This window comes from Rhinopithecus roxellana, chromosome 5, assembly GCF_007565055.1.
Source record: "Rhinopithecus roxellana isolate Shanxi Qingling chromosome 5, ASM756505v1, whole genome shotgun sequence".
NCBI lineage: Eukaryota > Metazoa > Chordata > Mammalia > Primates > Cercopithecidae > Rhinopithecus > Rhinopithecus roxellana.
Window position 1 is genome coordinate 7,017,960 of NC_044553.1, and position 19,649 is coordinate 7,037,608.

Below are 19,649 nucleotides of genomic sequence, written 5' to 3' on the forward strand. Positions count from 1 at the left end.
AATTGTTGTCAGAGGGATTTAAAATTACTTTAAAGAAAGGACAATATAACTTGTATCCAGTTTTATGAAACTGGCAGATTTGAAAAGCAAATGAATTACTTTTGTCCTTGCATCCATGACATTGACTCTCAGATACCTTATATTTAACTTTAGTAGTTAGTACCATAAATACAATACCAAATTTCTCAATCATTCATCAGCATGGCGCTTATACACATTGTGTCTTACTTTTATACAACAGACTAGATAGCAGTAAGCATATGGTACATATGGATGACAGGCTTCTATAATTTCACTGTCACATTTATGAATTCCAACCCACTAGTGGATGCACAGATCTCAGTATTGTGCAATTACCTAATGGCTTTAATGTGTTTTGAATAAATTACATAAAGAAAAGCTTCTTACATAAAGAGAAAGCTTCTCTTTCTCCTCTGGAGTTGGGAGACATAAACAGGCAGAGGAGGGGTGCGCCTTCAACAACAGTCCTTTATTGGAACTAAAAATTACTGTGGCTTGTTCCATTACTGCAGTATATAGCTACAGCTCTTGGAATAACTGATACTTTTTGCAATGAAAGAGCTCAGGGAGAGAGTTTAAGACAAATCATGCAAATGCAGAATCCTACTTATTATTTGTATTTTTTATTTTTAGAGACAGGATCTCACTCTGTGGCCCAGGCTGGAGTGCAGTGGTGCAATCCTAGCTCACTGCAACCTTGAACTCCTGGGCTCCAGCCATCATTTTGCCTCAGCCTCCCAAGTAGCTAGGACTAAAGGCACACACCACCATATGCAGCTAATTTATTTTTTAAATTTTTTGTAGAGATGAGGTCTTGTTGTGCTTCCAGGGCTGGTCTCAAACTTCTGGGTTCAATCAATTCTCCTATCTTGACCTCCCAAAGTGTTGGGATTACAGGCGTGAGCCATTGCACCCAGCCACTTATTTTTTTTTTAGAGACAGGGTCTCACTCTGTCTCTCAGACTGGAGTGCAGTGGTGCGATCATAACTCACTGCAGCCTTGAACTATTGAGCTTATGCAATCCTCCTCCTTCAGCCTCTCAAATAGGACTACAGGAGTGTGCCAGCATGCCTGGTTATTTATTTATTTATTTATTTTGCAGAGATGGGGGTTTTACTATGTTGCCCAGGCTGGTCTTGAACTCCTGGCCTCAAGTGATGAATTACAGGAGCCACTATGCTTGGCCAGAATCCCATTTTTTAAGACATTTGTTCTCCATCAAATTTTATTCACTTCTATGCATATATTGACCTACACAATTGGTTTATAGCTAACTATAAGTTATGAGTTTACCAAAGTGGCTCACCTAGGAAAAAGAGAAGTGAAAGGTAGCTTCAATTTCCATAAAAGTTCCATTTTAATGAGACTTTTATATCTTACAAGACTGCTGCTATAAGCCCTCTTGTGGGCAGAAATGTACTTTGCCTCCGTGTTTCTTTGGGCAGTTTTGAAAGTCTGCTATCTACATTATTTTTCTGTCCCACCCTGAATCTTACAGGTTGGTGTGATTTCTATCCAGGATGTCTTGTCAGCTGACCATGATGTTCTCCAGAGGACTGGCATCTCAGTGGTTGCCTCTGGTGAAGAAGAGTCTCTGAATAAACAATTATGCAAAAGTTGTTCTTTGATAATAGTTTCTCATATACTCTTTCACACACAGAAATAACTTTCTAGCTCATTATCAATAGTAATCATTGTTATAATAACTATTTGTTCATGGTTGCTCAAAGTATTGCAATTATTATTATCTTACCTATGTCTAGTGTTATTAAAAACTGATAATACTATGATTAAATTTAACTACTATTAATTTAAGAGCTTCCCAAAAGGAAATAAAGAAGATTAAAGGCACTTAATCACATTCATTTATGCAACATTCAACCAGCTCTTATTGGGTGCTTACTGAATACCTACCCTAGCATTGCAAATACAATTTTTTAAATAACAAGGAGTTATCCTTTTTTTTTTTTTTTTGAGGTTGCTCTGCATTATAGTACCATATGTAGAATGGGCAGATAGCCACGTTATAAGATGTGGAGCTGCTTCCTTAGCAGCTGCAGTTAGACTTGAGAATGCATAGTCAAATGCGTGTGTCTAATCACTTATCAGAATCAGGAAATCCCAAGAAAATATCTTCCTTTGTTAATTTATACAGCAATACTATACTAGTGCATCTGCCCTGTGGAGTTCTTACAAAGCATGCATCATATTCTCAATTATTGTGGCAGATAACCACTACTTTGACCAAGCCACCAAAGTCCTTGGAAGATTTTACCCTTGTGGAAGAAATTACCAAAGAAACTTACTGAACATAATTCTGAATCAGCTATTCATATATATTAATTGAACACTTGCAGTGCCAAAGCTTATTAATACACCTCTGCAAATCAATTTGAACTGGTTTGCAGATTTTCTGGGTCATGTATTTATGGTGTTCAACTAACATTAGCAAGAGTTCACTACCTATGTATGTTATGAATATATTGTTCTTATCTTCTGAATCCAAAATTGGAATATCTAGCATTGGTTCCAGTGGGAACAAAGATAGCTACTGCCATCTTCAGACACATTTTTTAATCCAAATGTGTGGTTAGATGCTGGTTACTTTAATGATAATTAATTACCATACTTGCTGGTGCATTAACACACAGTCGTGAATCTTATTCCGTTCCAATTGTATAAGGAATGTTTGGGGGCAGAAATTTATACACATGTTTTGAAAGTGATTTTAAAGTGGTTTTATAAGAAGAAAACTTTGTTTTATTCAGAAACTCAAGAATTCATACATTCTAGATGTATAGTAATACTCTACTAAAGATGAAAAAACATAAGATCATATAGCAAAAAAGAAACCTATTAGTATCAGTGAATACAGACACATGGCAGGCAATAAAACACAAAACAGGAATGTGGTAACATAAATACAAATATCAGTATTGTATTCCGGTGAATACTGGTAACTAAAAAGCAAACCGCAATAATAAATCTATATATAGTATAAAGCAAAATTATCAGTGAAAATTGGTGCAATGCAAACAACAAAGTAAGTTTGAATAAACTCCACTACAAGTACCCATAAATCATGGTCACTAGAATTTCAAAGTGGCACAAAACATGAAACAAAATAACTTTGAAAGATATCCAGCATCATGCTTGTGTGTGTCATAAAAGAAGTAAAGAAAACAAATTCTAACATAAAATAGTATTTCAGTGTAGCCCCAATGTTATAACATTGGGGTTATAACAACAGGGAAAATGCAAACACAGTCTTAAGGTTTGAATCTTTAAGGCCTTCAAAATCACCAGCCCCAAAGCCTGAAAACTCAGTAACTCTGCTAAAATTTAGATTTTTTAAAATTACAGGCAGTTACTGAATTTACTTAGGAACCAAGCAAGTCACTGGACAGATCATGCTTTTTTACATAGTATGTGTATTTTTCCATATATATATGTGTGTGTGCATGTGTGTGTATATATATATATATGTATGTATGTATTTTTTTTTTTTTTTTTTTTTGAGACAGGGTCTTGCTCTGTCACACAGGCTGGAGTGCGGTGGCACAATCTCAGCTCACTGCAACCTCCACCTCTGGGTTCAAGCGATTCTCCTGCCTCAGCCTCCAGAGTAGCTGGGACTATAGGCATGTGCCCCCATGCCTGGCTAAGTTTTTTTGTTTTTTGTTTTGTATTTTTAGTAGAGGTGGGGTTTCACCATGTTAGCCAGGGTGGTATCGATCTCCTGACCTCATGATCCACCTGCCTCAGCCTTCCAAAGTGCTGGGATTATAGGTGCGAGCCACTGCGCCCAGCCATGTACAGCCAATTTTTATATTTTAATAGAGACAGGATTTCACCACGTTGGCTAGGCTGGTCTTGAACTCCTGACCTCAAATGATCCACCTGCCTCGGCCTCCCAAAGTGCTGGGATTACAGGCGGGAGCCACTCCACCCCGCCCAATTTTTCCATATATTTGAAATAACAACTTAAGAAATTATCCCTGTGTTCAGAAGACTTCTCTGATGATCTGTTTTCTGTATTACTTTGCTAAGTTTGTAATGTTTAACCTACTGCTACAGCTTGGGTTATGTGTAATCAATTATATCAAACATGACAGCTACATAATGCATACTACCTCTCATCTGCTTAAGTGGCCTTTTCTTGCTGTTTTATTTTGTGTTGCTGAGTTCCACCACTAGAGGTAGCATCATTATCACTATCTTTTTGAACTCTGCAGTCCAGTTGCCACAGCTTACCCAGTTTTGTACAATTCTTAGAAGATGGGCTCACTATGCATGGAGCAATTTTTGGATACATTTTCTGGAGGGAATGCATTATAATAAGCCAGTAAAAATCTGGTCTCTTCCCCATTTATGAGCCTATGTATATAAAACCACAAACAAGACTTAAAACATGAACTGGTTATGGCTGGGTGTGGTGGCTCATGCCTGTAATCCCAGCACTTTGGGAGGCCGAGGCGGGCGGATCATGAGGGCAAGAGATCAAGACCATCATGGCCAACATGGTGAAACCCCACCTCTACTAAAAATACAAAAATTAGCTGGGCAGGCCGGGCGTGGTGGCTCAAGCCTGTAATCCCAGCACTTTGGGAGGCCGAGACGGGCGGATCACGAGGTCAGGGGATCGAGACCATCCTGGCTAACACGGTGAAACCCTGTCTCTACTAAAAAAATACAAAAAATTAGCCGGGCGAGGTGGCGGGCGCCTGTAGTCCCAGCTACTCGGGAGGCTGAGGCAGGAGAATGGCGTAAACCCGGGAGGCGGAGCTTGCAGTGAGCTGAGATCCGGCCACTGCACTCCAGCCTGGGCGACAGAGCGAGACTCCGTCTCAAAAAAAAAAAAAAAAAAAAAACAAAAAACAAATTAGCTGGGCATAGTGGTGTGCACCTGTAGTCCCAGCTACTCCGGAGGCTAAGGCAGGAGAATCGTTTGAACCCAGAAGGTGGAGGTTGCAGTGAGCCAAGATGGCACCACTGCACTCCAGCCTGGGGGACAGAGCAAGATTCCATTTCAAAAACAAAACAAAACAAAACAAAACAAAAAAGCAAAACAAAACAAAAAAAACCTTCAACTGGTTATATGAATGGGTTACATACAAAGCATACGTGTAAAACCAAGCAAGCTAACTTATAATATCAAGAAAGCTAATTTATAGGTGGAAGACAAGATACATATGAAACGAGAGTGGAAATTTGGGCAAGGAGAATCATTCACTGTGAGAAGAGCAGGTTTCAGGAGTTGCTTAAGTGATGGGGAAGTGCATGATGGCATTATCACTGGGGAGCAAATGGGGGAGATCAAAGGATGTTTTATTCTGTGGCATGGAAGACTGGGAAGGATTCCAAAAATAATAATGGATTTGCTTTTATTTGTAGAAATAGATGATGAATTCATCAAAAACTTGAAAATACTGATTCCTTGGCTACTTAGTCCTGAGAGCCTAGATATTAAAGAGATCAATGGGAATAAAATCACCTGTCGGGGTCTGGTGGAGTACTTCAAGGTATCACTCTCATTTCTAGAGCCTTTGTGAGCACTTAGATTTGACATATATTGGATCGTAATTCCTATAAACAAAAATTATGGACCCTATAATATTAGAGCAAAGGTACGAGGAATCTATAAAAAGGATTTTTAAAATCCCTTTTAAAAAGCTTTTTCAAAACCTTTCAGAAAGCTTACTTTCTGAAATTATTCTTTTGAGGAAACCACATAAAGGTAACTTTATTGTCCCCTTTTATATTGAGGGAACTGTATTTTGAAATATGAATGTAAGAGTTGGAAAAGTCTTTTGGGGGAATGAGGTGTTTCCCAGGGCCCATGATCTATTCTGAATTTTACCTTCATAATTCTGAAGATTTTCCCCAGGGGGATACCTTCCTACTGAAGAAAATACTTCCGCATTTCTTACTCTCTGCACCAAGAGCCAATATGAAGTGGAATTATTTTAAATTTGCATTTACCTGTTTACGTTAGATAGCACTGAATACTTTTTACCAACCCATATATATCCTGGAGAATTTCAGTTACCAACCCAGTTGTGGACTGATACTCCAAGGACTAAAATATCAATTTTTAAAATTCATGCTTTGTCATTTAATATGCTGTCATATAAGTTCTGTACGATTTATTTACCTTCATGATTGTCAGCAAATAAATGTCACGTTATTTATCTAAAATATGAATTTTTACTGCGTGTAACACTGTGGAGGTGCTTACAATTTGGTAGGAGATTCAGAACCCTCACAAGGGTCTGTTCCATAAAGCTTATGACATCAGCAGGGTACAGATTCCTGTGGGCACTGAAAAAGGGCGGTTACTCCCAGCAGAGGGGTCTAAGAACATTTTAAAGGGAGTGGCATTGAGTTGAGCCTTTAAGAAGGGCCAGATTGGCAGACAGAGATGTTTGAAAAAGGCATTTCGGGAAAAGGAAACAACAACATGAACTAAGAAAAAAGGGAATTTAAGTATGAGAAAGATAAAATAGTTATAAGTTCCTGAAAATATTTTTGAAATGTCAAGAGCTTAGAATGCAATTTCATAGAATTAGAGGAAATATTGAATGGAATTGCTTGAACATGAATCTTTTTCTTTTTTTTTTTTAGGCTTATATAAAGATCTATCAAGGTGAAGAATTACCACATCCCAAGTCCATGTTACAGGTATTTATTAATGAGGAGGCATGTTTTAAGACACGTGACTAAGGCTAAGATTTCTGGCTGTCAGAAATTACCAGATAATAATATTAGACAGAATGATTTATTGGAAGATTATTTGCCTAATAACTTTACCTATTTATGTTTTCATCTAAACATTTTTCACGTAAACATATTGCAGCCTCACTTGTGTTGAGACACAAACACTTTATATCAAAGGGTTTTCATTCTCTTTGCACTAAATTTGTTTAGAAAACAGTCTTATATTATGATTTAGATTCACACATGTAACACACAGTAGAAAAGCAGGTCCAAGTTTTAAACAACCGTTTCTCCACAAACTTTACGGAGTCTCGCACTCTCACCCAGCCTGGAGTGCAGTGGCGCAATCTCGGCTCACTGCAAGCTCCGCCTCCCGGGTTCACGCCATTATCCTGCCTCAGCCTCCCGAGTAGCTGGGACTACAGGTGCCCACCACCATGCCTGGCTAATTTTTTTATATTTTTAGTAGAGACGGGGTTTCACCGTGTTAGCCAGGATGGTCTGGATCTCCTGACCTCGCGATCCGCCTGCCTCGGCCTCCCAAAGTGCTGGGGTTACAGGCGTGAGTCACCGTGCCTGGCCTCCACAAACATTTTTGTTTTAAAAGGAGCCAGGCACGGTGGCATGTGCCTGTAGGCTCAGCTACTCAGGAGGCTGAGACAGGGGGATCACTTGAGCCCAGGAGTTTGAGTCCAGCCTGGGCAACATAGTGAGACCTCACGTATAAAAAATAAGTCAATATATTTTGGCTGGGAGTGGTGGTTTATGCCTGCAATCCCAGCACTTTGGGAGGCCGAGGTTGGCAGATCACGAGGTCAATAGATTGAGACCAGCCTGGCCAACATGGTGAAACCCCCGTCTCTACTAAAAATACAAAAATTAGCTGGGCATGGTGACGCGAGCCTGTAGTCCCAGCTACTCGGGAGGCTGAGGCAGGAGAATTGCTTGAGCCCAGGAGGTGGAGGTTGCAGTGAGCCGAGATCGTGCCTCTGCACTCCAGCCTGAGCAACAGAGCAAGGCTCAGTCTCAAAAAAAAAAAAAAAAAAAAAAAAAAAGAATAAAAAATAAATAAATAAATTTAAAAAAGGGAGAAACTAGTTTCCTTATATATTTTTAAAATGTAAGTTCTTAATAGTTCCTTTTTGTTATCAGGGATACACTCTTCTATCAGCAGCAGTCCTTAGACATATTTGTGTATATTAGTATTTATAAAATGTCTGTATATTATTCCCCATGAGTTTGGGTTTATAGATATTTTTACTTCCCAGCATTTAATGACAGGTTAAAAAATATTTTTTGAGAGGAAAACTCTTCCAAATGAAAATTCATTTTAGAACTATTATGTATTGAGTAAAAATCTGTTTATGCATTTTCGAAACTTTTTTACTAATTTTTAAAATGTAGAAATATTGTAAACGTTTTAAATTACGTTGAGGACTTTGGTTTCTTGCACATTTCCTGCACATGATGCTCTGAAATGTGAACTGCCTGTGGAAGTTTAATCAATATGAACTGCATTTTACATCGTATTTTGTACTTTGTCCAAAGGCCACAGCAGAAGCTAACAATTTGGCAGCCGTGGCAACTGCCAAGGACACATACAACAAAAAAATGGAAGAGGTAAGAATTAAATATTTTAAATGCTGTCTTAAACAAAACCAGTATTCTTCATGCAACTCATTCTTTTTCCTTCCATGTCACACTGTACACACATGCAATGAGGTGGCTTTGACTTTTTCCTCAGCCTGTATCACGTGTCTATTTATTATATTCCTGAAATATTTTAAAAAACATTACGTGCGCAATTTTAAAGGCATTTTAAATGAATTGTATCTCTCTGTAATATATTCCTATTCACATATTTGGGGGCATGCCAGATCTTTCCACTATTTATAAAATCTAGTAGCTAAAATAGCATGTGGTACCCTCACCACTACGCCTCCTTATATTCCACAATTTTGGTATTTCTCTTAAAGATGAAACCTTTTAGGAGAAAAAAAAAACCTTAAGGGCCAATATTTCTATTTATTACATTTCCTCATTTTAACACTCCAAATTAGGATGGATCTAATAATTTATTGTGTATATGTACTACTGTGATAGATATTTTCTCTTGAAAATGTTATGAAATTAGGTTGCATGCTATGGCTCACGCCTGTAATCCCAACACTTTGGGAGGTCGAGGCACATGGATTGCCTGAGGTCAGGAGTTCGAGACCAGTCTGGCCAACATGGTGAAACCCTGTCTCTACTAAAAATACAAAAAAAAATTAGCCAGGCATGGTGGCGTGTGCCTGTAATCCCAGCTACTTGGGAGGTTGAGGCAGGGTAATTGCTTGAACAAGGGAAGTGGAGGTTGCAGTGAGCCGAGATTGTGCCACTGCACTCCAGCCTGGGCAACAGAGCAAGACTCTGTCTCAAAAAACAAAATGTTATGAAATTAAAATTGCATCCAAATTTGAAGTCTTAGAATCAACGAAAATGTAGTATATGGAGTGGCATTGTTTATGACATAAGGACAATCAGAATGAAAGAATTCTCGATAATAGTTAAATCTCAAATGCAGGTATACCTCATTTTATTGAGCTTCACTTTCTTGCACTTTTTACAAATTGGATGTTGCCGGCACTCCTATGTGGAGTGAGTCTATTGACACCCTTTCTCCAACAGCATGTGCATGTCTGTGTCACATTTTGGTAATTCTCACAATTTTTCAAACTTTTTCATCATTATTATATCTGTTACGGCGACCTGTGATCAGCGATTGCTGATGTTACTATTGTAATTGTAATTGTTTCGGAGTGCCATTAACTGTGCTGTTATAAGATGCTGAACTTAATCGATAAATGTGTTTTCTGACTGCTCCATCAACCAGCAGTTCCTCCATCCCTCCCTCTTGCAGTCCTCTTTTACCTGAGGCACAATAATATTGAAATTAGGCCAATTAATAACCCTACAATGGCCTCTTAAGTGTTGAAGTTCAAACAGACACATCTCTCACTTTAAATCAAAAGCTAGAAATGACTAACCTTAGTGAAGAAAGAATATGAAAAGCTGACATAGGCCAAAAGCTAGGCCTTTGCACCAAATAGCCAGGCTGTGGATGCAAAGGAGAAGTTCTTAAAGGAAATTAAAAATGCTATTCCAGGCTGGGCACAGTGACTTATACCTGTAATCCCAGCAATTTGGGAGGGTCTTAACACCTGTAATCCCAGCACTTCAGGGGGCTGAGGCAGGTGGATCACTTGAGGTCAGGAGTTTGAGACCAGCCTGGCCAACATGGTGAAACCCTGTCTCTACTAAAAATACAAAAATCAGCCAGGCATGGTGGCACACGCCCGTAGTCCCAGTTACTCGGGAGGCTGAGGCAGGAGAATCGCTTGAACCCAGGAGGCAGAGGTTGCAGTGAGCCAAGATCACGCCACTGTACTCCAGCCTGGGTGACTGAGTGAGACTCTGTCTAAAAAAAAAAAAGCTACTCCAGCGAACACACAGATTATAAAAAAGTGAAACAGCTTTTTTGCTGACACAGAGAAAGCTTCAGTTTGGATAGAAAATCAAACCAGCCACAACATGCCCTTAAGCCAAAGCCTAATCCAGAGCAAGGCCCCTAACTCTGTTCAGTTCTATGAATGCTGAAAGAGTTGGTAAAGATGCAGAATAAAGCTGGAAGCTAGCAGAGGTTTTTGGTTCATGAGGTTTAAGAAGCCATCTCCGTAACATAAAGTGCAAGGTGAAGTAGCAAATCTTGATGTAGAAGCTACAGCAAGTTATCCAGAAGATCTACCTGAAATCATTGATGCAGGTGGCCACACCAAACAGAGATTTTCAATGTAGATGAAATAGTCTTCTACTGGAAGATGCCATCCAGGACTTTCCCAGCTAGAGAGGAGAAGTCAATGCCTGCCTTCAAAGCTTGGAAGAACAGGCTGACTTTCTTGTAGCTGGTGACTTTAAGTTGAACACAGTGTTCATTTACCATTCCCCAAATTCTAGGGCACTTAAGAATCATGCTAAATCTACTCTTGCTTGTGCTCTATTAATGGAACAACAAAGCCTACGTAACAGTACAGCTGTTTACACTATGGATTACTGAATATTTTAAGCCCACTATTGAGACCTACTAAGAAAAAGATTCCTTTCAAAATATTACTGCTCATTGGCATGAACTTATTCACCAAAGAGCGCTGATGGAGATGTATTTAAGGAAATTGATGTTTTCAATGCCTGCTAACACAATATCCATTCTGCAGCCCAGGGATCAAGGAGTAATTTTGATTTTCAAATGTTAATAAGAAATATATTTTGTAAGGCTATAGCTGTCATAGATAGTGATTCTTTTGCTAGATCTGGGCAAAGTACATTGAAAACCTTCCAGGAAAGATTCACCATTTTAGATGCCATGAAGAGAATCTGTGGTTTATAGGAGGCAAAAGTATCAGCATCAACAAGAAGGTGGAAAAAGTTGATACCAACTCTTCTGGATGACTTTGAGGGGGGTTCAAGACTTCAGTGGAGGAAGAAAGTGTAGGTGTGGTGGAAACAGCAAGAGAACTTAAAAGTGGAGCCTGAAGATGTGACTCAATTGTGTAATCTCATTTAATGGATAAGGAGTTGCTTCCTATGGATAAGCAAAGACAGTGGTTTCTGGAGATGGAATCTACTCCTAGTGAAGATGCTGTGAATAGTGTTGAAATGACAACAAAGGGTTTAGAATTTTTTTTTTTTTTTTTTTTTTTTTTTTATTATACTTTAAGTTCTAGGGTACATGTGCATAACGTGCAGGTTTGTTACATATGTATACTTATGCCATGTTGGTGTGCTGCACCCATCAACTCGTCAGCACCCATCAATTCATCATTTATATCATGTATAACTCCCCAATGCAATCCCTCCCTCCTCCCCCCTCCCCATGATAGACCCCAGTGTGTGATGTTCCCCTTCCCGAGTCCAAGTGATCTCATTGTTCAGTTCCCACCTATGAGTGAGAACATGCGGTGTTTGGTTTTCTCTTCTTGTGATAGTTTGCTAAGAATGATGGTTTCCAGCTGCATCCATGTCCCTACAAAGGACGCAAACTCATCCTTTTTTATGGCTGCATAGTATTCCATGGTGTATATGTGCCACATTTTCTTAATCCAGTCTGTCACAGATGGACATTTGGGTTGATTCCAAGTCTTTGCTATTGTGAATAGTGCCGCAATAAACATACGTGTGCATGTGTCTTTGTAGTAGACTAATTTATAATCCTTTGGGTATATACCCAGTAGTGGGATGGCTGGGTCATAGGGTACATCTAGTTCTAGATCCTTGAGGAATTGCCATACTGTTTTCCATAATGGTTGAACTAGTTTACAATCCCACCAACAGTGTAAAAGTGTTCCTATTTCTCCACATCCTCTCCAACACCTGTTGTTTCCTGACTTCTTAATGATTGCCATTCTAACTGGTGTGAGATGGTATCTCATTGTGGTTTTGATTTGCATTTCTCTGATGGCCAGTGATGATGAGCATTTTTTCATGTGTCTGTTGGCTGTATGAATATCTTCTTTTGAGAAATGTCTGTTCATATCCTTTCCCCACTTTTTGATGGGGTTGTTTGTTTTTTTCTCGTATATTTGTTTGAGTTCTTTGTAGATTCTGGATATTAGCCCTTTGTCAGATGAGTAGGTTGCAAAAATTTTCTCCCATTCTGTAGGTTGCCTGTTCACTCTGATGGTAGTTTCTTTTGCTGTGCAAAAGCTCTTTAGTTTAATTAGATCCCATTTGTCAATTTTGGCTTTTGCTGCCGTTGCTTTTGGTGTTTTAGACATGAAGTCCTTGCCCATGCCTATGTCCTGAATGGTACTACCTAGATTTTCTTCTAGGGTTTTGATGGTATTAGGTCTAACATTTAAGTCTCTAATCCATCTTGAATTAATCTTCATTGATACACAGTAGATGTACATATTTTTGGAATACATGATAAATTGATACATCCATATGTAAAGATCAAATCAGGGTAAGTGGGATATTTATCACCTTAAACATTTCTTTATGCTAGGAACATTTGAATGATTCTCTTCTGGCTATTTTGAAATGTACAATATTGTTATTTACAGTCACCCTACTGAGCTATCGAACACTGTCGTACTTCTTCTAACTGTATATTTGTACCCATTAGTCAACCTCTCTTCATTCCCTTCCCCCTACCCTTTCCAGAGCTTTAAAATATTAAATAAAGTTAGTTGATAAAGCATTGACAGGGTTTGAGAGGATTGACTCCAATTTTTAAAGAAGTTCTGCTGTGAGTAATATGCTGTCAAACAGCATCCCAGGCTATAGAGAAATCTTTCATGAAAAGAAGTCTATCAATATGGCAAACTTTACTGTTGTCATATTTTAAGAAATTGCCACAGCCACCTCAACCTTCAGCAACACCACCCTGATCAGTCAGCAGCCATCGACATCGAGGCAAGAGCCTCCACCAGCAAAGATTGATGTGCTGAAGCCTCAGATGATCCTTAGCATTTTTTTGCAATGAAGTGTTTTAAATTATGTACATGGTTTTTAGACATGTGATTGCACACTTTAATAGACTGCTATATAATTATAAACATAACTTTTATATGCATCAGGAAATAAAAAAATCATGTGACTCACTTTATTGCAGTGGTCTGGAACCAAACACTTATTATCTCTGAGGCATGGCTATAACCAAAGTGAATGAATGGTATGGTTAACTGAGATCACCCTTGTAACTTTTCAAAAACTTGAAAATGTGATTCAAGAACATTTACTATACTCCTACTTAGTTTCTGGAAGAAAATACTCAATGAGCTCCATTCAAACAAAAATCAGTAAAACTGCTAAAGAATGTATTTCGCAGTTTACTTTGAGAGCTTCATAGCATTGATCATTGTTTATTAAACTTCATTGGTTAAAATGACTTTGGTGAAGATTTCCTAGAATTCGGATATATGTAGTTTTCTTAGATTTGGATTCATTCTGTGAATGAACTCAATTTTGTACTTCATGTTGTGTCACACGTCTTTTCATCTTGAAGGACTTGAAGTGATGAATATTATTTTCCACGGCAAAAAGAGAAAAATGTAAAATGACTTTAAGCCACCTATAGAATACCAGTCCCATTTACAGTCATGCCTCATGGATAGAGGGTGGAAAGATGTGGGCTGACAAAACATATATGCAGGCTCCTGATTATTCATGTATTCTAACAAACTCAACTAGCTAAGTGAAAAATTTTGATACAGTTGCCAATTTTACTCTACATTGCATAAACGAATACTTCTCTGTCTGATACAGATTTGTGGTGGTGACAAACCATTTCTGGCCCCAAATGACTTGCAGAGCAAACACCTGCAACTTAAGGAAGAATCTGTGAAGCTATTCCGAGGGGTGAAGAAGATGGGTGGGGAAGAATTTAGCCGGCGTTACCTGCAGCAGTTGGAGAGTGAAATAGATGAACTTTACATCCAATATATCAAGCACAATGATAGCAAAAATATCTTCCATGCAGCTCGTACCCCAGCCACACTGTTTGTAGTCATCTTTATCACGTATGTGATTGCTGGTGTGACTGGATTCATTGGTTTGGACATCATAGCTAGCCTATGCAATATGATAATGGGACTGACCCTTATCACCCTGTGCACCTGGGCATATATCCGGTACTCTGGAGAATACCGAGAGCTAGGAGCTGTAATAGACCAGGTGGCTGCGGCTCTGTGGGACCAGGTAAGAACACTTTTAATTCACAACTAAATTCAGCACACATTTGAATGTCATCCGTGTGCCAGCCACTGCATTAATGTTGGAAATAACACAGATCAACATGAATTGGGCCCCAGTCATCAAGAATGTTATGACCCGCCCAGATACGAACAACTAGCTATATAATACTGTGTAAAATGTGAAGTCCTACACAACTATTTTCCAGTTAACATTTCAGCATTTAAAAAAATACATCAGGCCGGGCGCGGTGGCTCAAGCCTGTAATCCCAGCACTTTGGGAGGCCGAGACGGGCGGATCACGAGGTCAGGAGATCGAGACCATCCTGGCGAACACGGTGAAACCCCGTCTCTACTAAAAAAATACAAAAAACTAGCCGGGCGAGGTGGCGGGCACCTGTAGTCCCAGCTACTCCGGAGGCTGAGGCAGGAGAATGGCATAAACCCGGGAGGCGGAGCTTGCAGTGAGCCAAGATCGCGCCACTGCACTCCAGCCTGGGCGACAGAGCAAGACTCTGTCTCAAAAAAAAAAAAAAAAAAAAAAAAATCAATTTAGTAGTATATACATATTTTTTTCTTTTTTTGGGGAGGGGAGGGCGGCAGTCTTGCTCTGTTGTCTAGGCTGGAGTGCAGTAGCATGATCTCAGCTCACTGCAACCTCTGCCTCCCCAGCTCAAGCAATTCTTGTGCCTCAGCCTCTGGAGTAGATGGGACTACAGGTGCACATCACCATTCCCGGTTAGTTTTTTGTATTTTTTGTAGAAACGGGGTTTCACCATGTTGGCCAGGCTGGTCTCAAACTCCTGACCTCAAGCAATCTGCCCGTCTCAGCCTCCCAAAGTGTTTGGATTACAGGCGTGAGCCACCCAGCCTACTTTTTATTATTCTAAAAATGTTAAATCTATTAAAAGTTATGAGAAAACAGCTTTTATTTAGCTAATTATGACTTGCATTAACATTATCTCATATTCACAACCTATGATTTGATTAGCATTAGCTTTGTTAGGAGCTATATGAACCACTATGGTAAGTTGTCATCTCATTCTCTTAAAAACTTCCGAAAGCAGTATCAGATTACTTCCGATTGTCTCTGTACCTGTAGGCAGCAGGTAATAGCTACAGTTCTTCCAGCCTTAAGAACATACTTATGGCCGGGTGCAGTGGCTCCTGCCTGTAATCTCAGCACTTTGGGAGGCCCAAGTTGGGCGGATCACCTGAGGTCGGGAGTTCAAGACCAGCCTGGCCAACATGGAGAAACCCCATCTCTACTAAAAATACAAAATTAGCCAGTCATAGTGGCGCATGCCTGTAATCCCAGCTACTCGGGAGGCTGAGGCAGGAGAATCGCTTGAACCCAGGAGGCAGAGGTTGCGTTGAGCCAAGATCTTGCCATAGCACTCTAGCCTGGGCAAGAGGGAAACTCTGTCTCCAAGAAAAAAAAAAAAAAAAAAAAGAACATACTTATATATACTTTATAACATAATTGTAACATACCCTTTGAAGGATCTAGCTGAGATAAACTAATGGTAGCACAATGGGAAATGAATTAAAAACTGGATCCTCTGAGCCACTGTCTCAAATAGTCTCTCAACTCCAAGATTTAAGAGGGGTTACTTGAGGTCAATGTCAAAACCCTCCTAGATAAAACCTATGAGGAATACAGAATTGAGTTCTTCAAAGATTCTGATAAAATATGTAATCTAAACTGAAAAATCTGCAGGAGTATCTGTTCTGTTCTTAAATGCTCACAAATTAATATTATAAGCAAAGTTGAATATAATGCTGCTAATAAAGCAGGATATATACTTTTCTTTTTTCTTTTTAATCTGCCTTTTGCTGCAGGGAAGTACAAATGAGGTAAGTTAAATTTTTTAAAATTCAGTTATTTATTTGTAAACATTATGATATTCTTATTTTATAAACTGACCAGCCATTAAAGGATGTCTTTGTGTAGATTAGAACAATCTTTGGTGACTTCTAACATTTAAATTTGTAATTGTGAATTTTTAACATGGTCTTAAAATATTTAACTTATTCTAGACATCATGTATGATTTGATCTACACACACACACAAAATTGAATAACATGAGTATTTGTTCCATGAATGTGTAGACAATTTCAAAATTCTTAAGCTCTGAAATGGTGGACTCTGCTCTACTGCAGAGTAAAGCAAGCAGTTATGAAACTTGGGGAAATGTAACTACTGGAGGGTATTTAAATGTAGCTACAACCTTTAGAAGTTGTTTTTAACTTTAGCTTTTGACTGACAGTAATACATACCACTTTAAACAGGGCCCAGGCCAGTATGTATTCTAACTCTCTTGGCAGACCTCAGGCCTGACCTGTACATTAAGTGTTCATTTCTCCTATTGCACATGTGCAACAACACTACATATCTCAGAAAAGACTCTAGGCATCCACGAAGGAATCAGCTGTTACACTAAGAAAAATTATCACTCTGGAATCATTTAAGTCATTATCTTCAGGAAGCAAAGCTGATCTTGAATAACTAGAGATAATTCTTTCCTCAGTTTCTACTGTGGCATATAACTGGATTATGTCCTCGAATCAAATTCCCCTTAATATTTACAAGTCAATAAGAAGTTATTTCATGCAAAATTCAGTAAGCAAGCTCATTAAAAAAGCAAAAGCAAATTTCAACTTCGGAAATCAAAGCTTAAGAAAAAATAAGTTAGAGAATTAGAATTGAATTGAATGCCTTAGAATCAGAATATAATGGAAGACAATACTATGTTGCACAAATATACATTCATAGATCTGAAGATGGTACCATTCAGACTTAATGCCATAAGAAAATCAAGGCCATGTGTGGTGGCTCACGCCTGTAATCCCAGCACTTGGGGAGACTGAGGTGGGCAGATCACTTTAGGTCAGGAGTTCGAGACCAGCCTAGCCAACATGGTGAAGCCCCAACTCTACTAAAAAAACAAAAAATTAGCCAGGTGTGGTGGCGGGCACCTGTAGTCCCAGCCACTAGGGAGGCTAAGGCAAGAGAATAGCTTGAACCTGGTAGGCAGAGATTGCAGTGAGGCAAGATGGCGCCATTGCACTCCAGCCTGAGCGACAAGAGTGAGACTCCAACTCAAAAAGAAAAAAAAGAAAATCAAAAGAAAGTAGGTATACAGACTCACAAATGATAAAAATTAATGGAATTTCCTGGGAGCAGATTACTATTTAAAGGATCTCAAACTTTTATGCAGCTTTTAAAAATATTCAAAGACTCTTTACAAACTCCAGAACTAAATCAGACAAGTCATTTGTAACTGACTGTCAAGTATGTGAAAGTCAGAGCAGGGGATGAAATCTTAGACACTAGCTGAGGGAGCCAGGAAACAAAGATATTTATGAACACTTATATAAAGCAATATACAATACACAGAAATTCCTATGATTCAAACATCATTAAAACCCACAGAGAACAATAAGAGGTAGTTTTAAATGAGGAAAGCTTGCTGAGGTAATGTTTTTGAATAGGGTTTGTACGATATTAGCTAAGTCATGGAAACAAGGCAAGAGCATGTAAAGTGAAGGATCCTACTGTGCTGGGGGAAGGACACCATATGTGCTTAGCTGCCATGACTGTATCAGTAAATGATGGAGAATAAAATTGGTCCCACTCAGGAAAACACTGGAAGCCCAGAAAGCAAGTAGCCTAGCTATGCATAATAGTTACTGCCAATCAGAAGTTATGAGGTCTTACAATTCATCTAAAACTGCTAATATTCACAATTTGAATTTTCAGCACACCCCTGGGGCAGAGTAGAAGCTCTCTGCTCCAAGAGGTATGCAAGGTAAAAGGAAACAGTTTGAGAATAAAATATTTACCACAAAGGTCAACGCACAAAAGGATTAAGTTAATGCACACATTGAGGAGTTGAAAATACTTTTTGAATTTTAAGATATTAATTTTATATTGATAAAAAAAGATTTCAAATTCAACATGCTAAATTTTATACAGTAGGATAAACTAAAAAGGAAAAAATTTTACATCTGTGTGTTTAATAAAATGTTTTATAATCTTGATGCTTTTATTCTAGGCTTTGTACAAGCTTTACAGTGCAGCAGCAACCCACAGACATCTGTATCATCAAGCTTTTCCTACACCAAAGTCGGAATCTACTGAACAATCAGAAAAGAAAAAAATGTAATTCAAATTTTAAAAAATACAGGTGCATGACCAATTGTCAATTAAATATTCAGTTTTATGTCTCCATGCAAACATTCAAAGTGCTTCCATCAGAACAGAGTAAAATACTAAACACCTCTGAAGACTGCAAACTGGATTAGTTCTTTTACTTCAGTGTTTAATAAGCAGATGTATGTATGCATGGTTATACTATTTTGTTAACATGTACAATTTCCTGATTTTTCTTCAAAAATGCTGTTATAAAGTATTTGTCTATTTATGATAACAGTACATGTGTTCTGCTTGAATTTACTAAATTCTACTACTGGGTTATAATTAAATCATGTGATATTCCACGTTTGGATATGCTCATTTAATTTCTACAGAAAAAATGTTAAAATTATTTCAAATAGCCATTTGTTAAAGCACAGCATCATAACTCAGCAGGCTTGATTTAATCTGTATCATCATATATATCACAATCTTATTTTTAAGCACATTTAAGAGTTCTTCAGTTGGTTTATCAAAAACTATATATTGCTTTTACATGATTTAATAGAATATAAACCTCTTGATAAAAATTGCACAAAAAAATCACTTTGTATATGTGAGTTTCACTGCATTGTATATTTTTTCATTTGATACACAAAGAATGTATTCTTCATAGGTTTATTCTTTTAATATGTGAACTATTATTAAAGTTTACTCTGGTTCCTAAGATTAAAAACAAATGCTTACTGAATTTGAAAATGAGAGGTGATGATATAGAATGATGAAGGTTTATCTCTTTTTTTAGACTCAAGATGCATTTTATTTAATGTTAACATCAGTACAAACTTAAGTTTCTATTTTACAAAACATGCTAATTCCTTTAGGTAACTTCTAGTTCTTAATGACTAATATCTCTAGTGGAGTTTCACTGAACAGACTTAGAGGAAGAAGGAAAGTGTGTTAATGAAAAAAGTAATATTTATCTAGGAGGTCCAAAACAGAGTAACTTCTAAAGACTGTCACAGAAATGGCTACACGTT

At 38.2% G+C, this 19,649-nt stretch overlaps 1 protein-coding gene across 3 annotated transcripts in view; it reads left to right on the forward strand.

Annotated features, from left to right (window-relative positions):
* The window catches only part of ATL1 (atlastin GTPase 1), a 102,343-nt gene extending 83,369 nt beyond the window's left edge, over positions 1 to 18,974 (forward strand). For 2 of the 3 annotated variants that reach the window (XM_010389470.2, XM_030930006.1), the window contains 5 exons: positions 5,417 to 5,544; positions 6,647 to 6,703; positions 8,288 to 8,359; positions 14,045 to 14,476; positions 18,530 to 18,974. In XM_010389470.2, coding sequence (XP_010387772.1) covers positions 5,417 to 5,544; positions 6,647 to 6,703; positions 8,288 to 8,359; positions 14,045 to 14,476; positions 18,530 to 18,640 — 800 coding nt within the window. In that variant the 3' untranslated portion in view covers positions 18,641 to 18,974. Of the gene's footprint in view, positions 1 to 5,416; positions 5,545 to 6,646; positions 6,704 to 8,287; positions 8,360 to 14,044; positions 14,477 to 16,312; positions 16,328 to 18,529 lie in introns of all 3 variants that reach the window. The other variant, XM_010389469.2, reaches the window with a different exon arrangement.
* Positions 18,975 to 19,649: the final 675 nt, after the last annotated feature.